This window comes from Chiloscyllium plagiosum, chromosome 2, assembly GCF_004010195.1.
Source record: "Chiloscyllium plagiosum isolate BGI_BamShark_2017 chromosome 2, ASM401019v2, whole genome shotgun sequence".
NCBI lineage: Eukaryota > Metazoa > Chordata > Chondrichthyes > Orectolobiformes > Hemiscylliidae > Chiloscyllium > Chiloscyllium plagiosum.
Window position 1 is genome coordinate 35174017 of NC_057711.1, and position 8864 is coordinate 35182880.

Here is an 8864-nt window from a genome sequence, read left to right on the forward strand (position 1 = left end):
TCTCCCCGTGTCTGCGTGGGTTTCCTCCGGGTGCTCCGGTTTCCTCCCACAGTCCAAAGACCTGCAGGTCAGGTGAATCGGCCATGCTAAATTGCCCGTAGTGTTAGGTAAGGGGTAAATGTAGGGGTATGGGTGGGTTGCGCTTCGGCGGGTCGGTGTGGACTTGTTGGGCCAAAGGGCCTGTTTCCACACTGTAATCTAATCTAATTAACACCAGTCTGACATAGTCATGCTTATGGTATGATACTTTGCTCACAATTGCTCCAGACAACATCTTCACCAATCATGTGTATGTCCTAGGAAGTGCTGAGCAGAGGTGGTGGAACAGTGGTATTCAGTTGGTAGGAAGTTAGAGAGTCATACTGCATGGAAACAGACCCTTAGGTCCAACTAGTCCATGCTGACCATAATCCCAAACTAAACTAGTCCCGCCTGCCTATGCTTGGTCCATGTCCCTCCAAACATTTCTTCTTCTTATCCTTATCTAAATTACTTTTTAAACATTGTAACTGTACTCACATCCACCACTTCCTCTGGATGTGCATTCTACACATGAACTACCCTCTGTGTGTAAAAGAAAATACTCTTCATGTCTTTTTAAAATCTTTCTCCTCTCACCTTTAAAAATATGGCCCCAAATTTTGAAATTAGGTAAAAGACACCAGCCATTCACCTTATCTACATCCCTCATGATTTTATAAACCTCTACAAGGTCACCCCTCAACTTCCTACACTCTAGTGAAAAAAGTCCCAGCCTGTTCAGCCTCTGCCTATAAATCAAACCCTCCATTCCTGGCAACATCCTGGTAATGTTTCTTTTCTGAGCCCTCTCCAGCTTAATAGTATCCTTCCTATATCAAGATGATCAGAACTGGACACAAGAGGCCTTACCAACGTCTTGTACTTTGGGTCAGAGATTTGTGTTTCAAGTCCCATTTTAGTAAGTTGTGTTTGCATGTTAGACCAGCATTGCCATTGCAGTGTTCGGTTGATAGCATACTGTCAAAGGGTAAATTTTGCATAAGAGGTTAGCTGAGCCTTTTTTGTATGCCCAGAAGTGTTATCACACAATTGAATGACTTGCCCACCACTAAAATCAACTTTTTTTATTTGCTTCCTTTTTTAAAAACTAACCACCACCAGTAAAACGCCATGTTGCCAATTAGATATTTACATACAAAACCTGTTAAGGGCAATTCACCATCGCAATTGAGGGTGAGGGAGAGACTGAAAGACTACATCAAAAAACATATTCAATCTCATTTTCACCAAGCTACCTGCTGCAGTTGCATCAGTGTATTGGTAAGATGGCCACTCCATAGTCCTTGAACAGACAAAGTTCCCTTTCACATTGATAATTCTGTATGTAGTGTTGTGTGTCACTATAACCATGCTAAATGGGAGAAACTGACCAGATTTATCAACTAAAGACTGGGCATCCATGAAGTGCTGCAGGCCAACAGCAGCTTCAACACAATCTGCAAATTGCAGGCCTTGTGCCTCCCCATTCTACTATTATCATTGTGTCAGGCAATGAGCCCTGGCTCAATGAAGAATGTAGAAGGTCAAGGCAGGACCCCCGGCCAGGCATACTTGAATATGAGATTTCAACCTGGTAAAGCTATGAAACAGGACCTCTTGTCTGCCAAATAGCAAAAATAGCAATTCATAGCGCACAGCGATTCCACAACCAAAAAATCAGATTGAAGTTCTGCAGTCTTGCCACATCTAGTCATGAATGATAGTGGGCAATTAAATAACTTGCAGGAGGAAGATACTACAGAAACATCCCCAGCCTCAATGGGTGGAACCCAGATCATTAGTGTAAAAGAGAAGGCTGAAGCATTGACAAAATTGCTGAGTGAATTTTACATTTCTGCTCCTCCAAATGGCATTGTGGACTGCAGCAATTCAAGAAAACAACTCACCACCACCTTGTCTAGGGCAGCGAGGGATGGGATGGGCAATAAATAAAAACTGAAAGAACTGTGGGTGCTGTAAATCAGAAACAATTAAGTTGAGAGGAGCAGAATTTCTTCAAGGTGGGCAAGCCTGGAAGAGAAGTGGCGGTGAGTAAGAACTGCATGTGCTGTATATCAGAAATTAAAACAGAGGTTGAGAGGGGCAAAATTTCTTCAGTTGAACAGGTGGCAAGAAATGCTGGCCAGCCAGTGATGTCCACATCCCACGAATGAATTTTTAAAAAACTTAGGACATTACCATTGATCAGAAACTGAGTTGGACTAGCCATATAAGTACTATGAGTACAAGAGCTGGTCAGAGCCAAGGAATCCTGTACTGAGTAAACAGAAAACAGGACCATTTGGTCCTTTGAACATGCCCCACCATTCAATATGATCATGGCTGATCATTAACTCAGTTGCCTGTTTCCCCCTTTTCAGCCATATCCTTTGAATCCTTTAGCTCCTTTAGCAATATCCATCTGCTTTTTTGAAATGATAGCGTTTTCTCGGCTGCTTTCTGAGTCAGTGTCCTGGAACTCCTGCCAAAATGACATTGTGGTCTACCTTCCATCAACTGCACTGCAGTGGTTCAAGAAGGCATCTCAGCCATCTTGAGGGTCATTAGGGATGGGCAATTAATGTTGGCTCAGCCAATGAAGCCAGCATCCCATGAATGAATAAAATAAATCTCTTCCCTGATGAATTTCGGTTCTGTTAAGATATACATAATGATTTTTTTTTTCCTTTTATATTATTAAAAGGTGGTGTGGATGATTGTCTTTTGATTGATAAGGTATAATCTATTATCAATGTCCTATATTAGGTGAGAAAGCCTTTGTTATTAGGTTAACTGTTCAATTGTCAATAAATTTTGTTTTGAATTTATTTTTGGAAAAACTAGGATTAGGTAACAGTCTTTGTTAGTTAACTTGTTTGGTCAATGTACTGTGTTCTGTAAGACAATAGTGACACTTAAATCATTAATTCATTTTAAAACATAGAAGATATTAAAGGTGATTTTATTTCAGTGCTTTTTGTTTCCTTTGGCATATATCTGTGGAAATACTTTGATGATCTACCTGACTATATGGTGAGAGTACTCAAATTCCTGCCAGAAAAAATTGCTAGATTGAGACACATTGACTTTGTTGTCAACAGCAAGCACTCTTAGTCATTTACAGTAAAATTTGGCTTCCTGTTTTTAAAATTAAACATTCCACAATATTTTTGTCCATGCTAGTTAATTACTCTATTTTAAGAAAATATAACATTCATTTCAACAGAAATTTTCACTTTTTAGCAAAATGTGGTTATCAATTGGCATTGAAACAATAGATGTTTATTCATCATTATTACATTATCAACCACAGGATCTGTGCTTTCAAAACTTCAATTCAAAATGTTCCAGTTTTGATTATTTTCTTATGGTTGTTTATCCTGATTTGGTTTTTCAATATCTTTTCTAGATGAGCACAAATATAAACATACATTATTTCTGTACAGAATAAGTAATGTTTATGCTGTAGTGATGTAATGACTTTTATCATAGTTTTACTTTCTTTTATGTATGGCTTCTGTCATTGTGGATGCTGTGATGGGGGACAAAGCTTTTTTCATGTAAAACTACACTTTACAATAATTTTCTATTCTATTGTCATTCAAACAAATTGTGCATGCTGGAAATTTATTGCGTTAACATTTTTAACTCTTCCCTTTAGCTCATGTCGAAAAATTGCCTTAAATACTTGAATTATTTCTTTTTATGTACTATGCAAGACCTCAATGGTACTATTAGAAATTTGGACAGTAGAAATAGAAATCGTAATGCTGCTTAAACTATTCAGCTTCATTAAGTGAATAGAGTAGATTTTTTAAAGACCTTGAGCCTAGGTGTTTTCTTGTTCCTCCATCCATTAATTTAAGTGGAACTAAATCAACTAAGTTTCTTGGCAAGCTATACTCAAACCTATTTAATTATCTGGTACATGCTGCAAACAGGAAATCTAGTGTATTGACTCCAGACCCAGGAAAGATCTACACTCATAATGGTTCCTATTTATCCTTTGACCAAAATGTGTTTTATCATTGATTTAAAACTAACTGGTCCCAAATAATTTTATAGAATCTGATTTGTGACTGATTATTTGATATGCTATGCATTGTTTTCTTAACAGTATTTATTTTCTCTTTAATTCCAGCTGCCAGTTGGAACTGGGAAAACCTTTAATGGGGTAGTTGACCTTGTTACAAATGAAAAAGTTCTTTGGTGTTCAAAGTCTGTTAATGAAGATGATGGCACGGTCTTTAGCCGGAATCCTTTAACGCCAACAGATGACCATAAACTTTTGAAAGAAGCCAGAGATGCAAGATTTGCCCTCATAGAACAAGTAAAGTTTCAAAGTAAATGCTTTAGGCATTTAGTAGTCTACATTAGATATATGTGTGCGAATAACTGATAAAATATGTAAACTGGATGTTTATATGTGAACATGTGAAATAGGAGCAGGATGATTCGATGCCGTATTTAATGGTGGAGCAGCTTAAGGTCAGGCTAAACTCTTCTGTGTTTCCCATGCCTAACAGGAATCTATCCACCTATGCCTTGAAAATATTCAAAGAGTCTGCCTCCACCTTCTGGGGCACAGAGTACCAAAAGTACACAAAGTGCACAACCTCTGAAAGAAGCAATTTCTTGTCCTAGAATGAGAGGATCCCTGCAGTGTGGAAGCAGACCATTCAGCCTATCGTGTCTCCACTGACCTTCCAAACAGCATTTCACTCAGACCTATCCCCTGCCCTATTCCTGTAACCCTGTATTTTCCATGACTAACCCACCTAGCCTGTACATGCCTAGACACTATAGGCAATTTAAATCCACCTAAACTGCACGTCTTTGCACTGTGGGAGGAAACCGGAGCATCTGGAGGAAACCCACGCTGACGTAGGGAGAATGTGCAAACTCCACACAGACAGTCACCCGAGGGTGTAATTGAACCCAGGTCCCTGGTGCTGTGAAGCAGCAGTGGTAAGCACTGTGTCACTGTCTGCCTGTCATCTCTATCTGAAAATATTACCTCTAATTTTAAAACAATACTTTCTTGTTCTGGACTGACCCAGAAGAGGAAACATTCCTTCCACCTTCATCTTGTCAAGACCGTTCAGGATCTTATGAACTTAAATTAAATCACCACTCAGCCATCTAAACTCCACTGGAAACAAGCCCAATCCGCCCAATCTACGTTCATGTCATAATATTACAAGTTTCTGACTGACCTACTCTTTCAGACAATAGGTTCCAGACTTTCATCATACTCTGGGTGAAAACGATTCTCCGCTGCTGTCCTCTTAGCAAGGGTTTTGACAAGATCCTTCACAATAGACTGGTCAAGAAAGTGAGAGACCATGGGATTCAAGCAAAGTAACAAATTGGATACAAAATTGGCTGAGAGGCAGGAAACTGAGTGTAATAGTAGAGAGATGCTTTTGTGACTGGAAGTCTATATTTGCAGCAGGGATCTACAGTATTTATTAGCCATCTCTAGTTGCCCTTGAAAAGGTGGTGGTGACCTGACTTCGTGAACTCCTGCAGTCCTCGGGAGGTAAGTGCAGTTAGAGAGCGTGTTTAAGGCTTTTAAACCAGTGACGCTGAAGGAAAAGTGATTTATTTCTGTCAGGAGAGGGACATGCAGGTTATGTGTGTCTGATTGATGCTGTCTAAGGAGCTTTAGTTCTGCAATGCATCTTGTAGATGGTATGCACTGATGCTACTGTGTATTAGGGATGGAGGGAGTGAATATCTGAGAATCTGGTACCAATTGAGCAGGCTGCTTTGTCCTGTAAAGTGTCAAGCTTCTTGAGCGTTATGTTGAACAGTTTGGCACAGAAACAGACACAAGGATTCATCATGTGTGTGGAGAAAGTGAGGACTGCAGATCAGAGTCAAGAGTGTGGTGCTGGTAAAGCACAGCAGATCAGGCAGCATCCAAGGAGCAGGAGAATTGACGTTTTGGGCACAAGCCCTTCATTCCTGCTGTGTAGGACTTATGCCCAAAACGTTGATTCTCTTCCTTGGATGCTGCCTGACCTGCTGTGCTTTTCCAGCACCACACTCTCGACCCTTCATTATGTATGTGCCAAACAAGATGATGTTCTAAACTAATTCCATCTGCCTGCATATGGTCTGTATCTCTCAATTTTCTTCCTGCTCACATGTATGTCTAAATGCTTCTTAAACATTGCTATTGTAACTGCCTATACCACCTTCCTTGGTAGTGAATTCCAGGCAGCTACCATCTTTTGTTTAAAAAAAACCACTTTCCTTGTACGTTTTCTTTAAACTTTTATCCTCTTATTTTAAACCTACACCTCCCAGTATTTGACATTTCCAACCTGGGAAAAAGACTCCAGTTATCCACCCTATCCATGCCTCTTGTCATTTTTTAAACTTGCATCAGGCCGTCTCTCAGAGTCTGATGCTCTAGTGAATTGCAGGTTTGACAAACCTTATAGCTAATACCCCTCCAGACCAGGAAATATCCTGGTAAACCTTTTTTGCCCAATTTCCAAAATCTCCACATCATTACTCGAACTAGGTGGTGACTAGGACTGTAAACAACACTCCAGATGTGGAGTGTTTCAGACATGACTTGCCAATTTTTGTTCTCAATGCCATAACATACACCTTCATCACCACCGTATCCATACATACTCTATGTATCAGTGCTCCTGAGGGTCCTGCCAATTTTTTCTTACATTTCGCTTCCCAAAATTACCTCCCACTTGTTCAAATTAATTTCCATCTGCCATTTCTCTGACAAACTTTCAAACTGCTTTATATCTTGCTGCATCCTTGACAACTTTCCTTACTATCCACAACTCCCCCAATTTTTGTAGCACCTGCAAACATACTAATCAGATCACTTACAGTTTCATCCACATACATATTATAAACAAGAGAGGTCCCAGTACTGATCCTTGTAGAACATCAGTTAGAAAAACAGTCCTCCACAACTATCCCTTGTCTTCTACAATCAAGCCAGTTTTGTTCTAACTTCTCAACTCACCATGGATCCCATGTGACTTAATCTTCTGGTCCAGCTTACCATGAGGGACCTTGTCAAATGTTTTAGGAAAGTCCATGTCGACAACCTCCACTGCCCTACCTATTAATCCTCTTCGTCACTTCTTCAAAACAAAACTCAAACAAATGTATAAGACAAGACATCCCTCACATGAAGCATTCTGACTATTGCTAAAAAAAAGTCCATCTTTTTCAAATGCAAGTAAATCCTGTGCTTAAGAATCTTCTTCAATCATTTCCCTATCACTGATCTCAGGATCACCGGCCTATAATTCCTTGCATTATTCCTGTTGTCTGTCTTAAACAAAGAAACAACATTGACTATTCTCCAGTCTTCTGGGATCTTGCCTGTGGCTAAAGAGGATACATCAGGTGTGAGTATCATCAGGTTGGCTGTGTGGCACTGCGTAGGTCTTTCTTCACAATGTCCTGAAGTCCATTAGTGTTGAATTTCCTATGATAGTGCTTCTGCTGACACTGCAAATGTTTGGCAGGACTGATGGAGATACTTGGCAAATGTTTGTATCACCTGACAGGAGCTGAAGATCGCTGGACCGATTATAGCCTAATTCAGTCTGATGCCTCCATCAGCCTGTTATACCGGCTTATTGGGTTGATACCCTTTGTCTACTCTCAGATAAAACAATCAACTTTAATGGTTAATAGTTCTGGCACTTTATCTACATCACTGTTTCATGTGTAAGATTTTACATGAAGTAAAAAGTAGCAATGTAATTTCTGTTTATGCCAAAATCAAATTATCACATTCGTCCTTGCATTGCTTCTATAATAGCTAGATTACAGATGTAACAGTAATATTATTCTTATTTGTCTTGAGGATTTTAAAAAAAGTCATGCGGGTTCCTGTGGGGCATATCCTAAATGTTAGGTAGACATTAGAATGACATTGATTTTTTTTGTGATTATTTCAATGCAGGTAGCAGATTTGGATGATGAATTTGCTGAATTGGTTCTTGAAGAGTTAAGTGAAGAGCCAGAAGCAGTTCCTGCTGAAAAAGTGAGTTCTGTAATTTTTTTTTGAAGACTGGGATCTTTACCTTTTCAATGAGTAAGATTTTCCCCACTGGTTTCTAATCAGGCTGAATTGTGGGCTAGGAGACTGCACCGTACAAGAGGCACAGTCTCTACAGCCTTATAATGTTTAAATTATAAAATGGATTTTACAGCCTGGCCACCATTGTTGTGGGGAGGAACCATGAGGAAGCCTGTAGCTGCCTCTTCACCCAGGCAACGAGGATTTCTTAGCCTGCCTTTTTGGTTGCTTCCTGCTGGGAGGATGACTTCAGGCACCAAAGCATGCCCTGCTATCTGCTGGTAACTAGAGGATCTCAGCCTCTCTTCATTGCTATTTTTTAATTTGCAGGATGTAGGATCGGCCAGCATTTATTGCCTGTCCCTAACTGCCCTGGGAATGAGTGACTTGCTCGGCGGGCAGTTGAGTTAAATCACATAGTTGTGGGTTTGGAGTCAGGTGTAGGCCTCTACACCTGTCTACAGTCTCTACAGTCATCCCTGCCTCAGCTGAGGGCCACACTCTCAGAATTGCAAAGGACCCACTCTGTACTACATCCTCAGGAGTACTACATACTCCTGAGGATGTACTCAGTACATCCTCAACAAACAGTATTTCAATTGCATCTCAAACATCAAAAACTGTAAGTACAACAAACTTTTATCTACCCACCTCCATAACCAGCGCTCCTCAAACATTCCAGAAGATTCCCCTGGCCTCGGAATGTTCTCAGACGCCGTGGCTGATGCAGCTACCACCCCCACGCTGATTGATGATGTCACTTCTG

At 40.3% G+C, this 8864-nt stretch overlaps 1 protein-coding gene across 6 annotated transcripts in view; it reads left to right on the plus strand.

Annotated features, from left to right (window-relative positions):
* Window positions 1–8864, plus strand: part of gfm2 (GTP dependent ribosome recycling factor mitochondrial 2) — a 63033-nt gene that overhangs the window by 27345 nt on the left and 26824 nt on the right. For all 6 annotated transcript variants that reach the window (XM_043707480.1, XM_043707471.1, XM_043707466.1 and 3 more), the window contains 2 exons: window positions 4163–4351; window positions 7982–8062. In XM_043707480.1, coding sequence (XP_043563415.1) covers window positions 4163–4351; window positions 7982–8062 — 270 coding nt within the window. The remainder of the gene's footprint in view (window positions 1–4162; window positions 4352–7981; window positions 8063–8864) is intronic.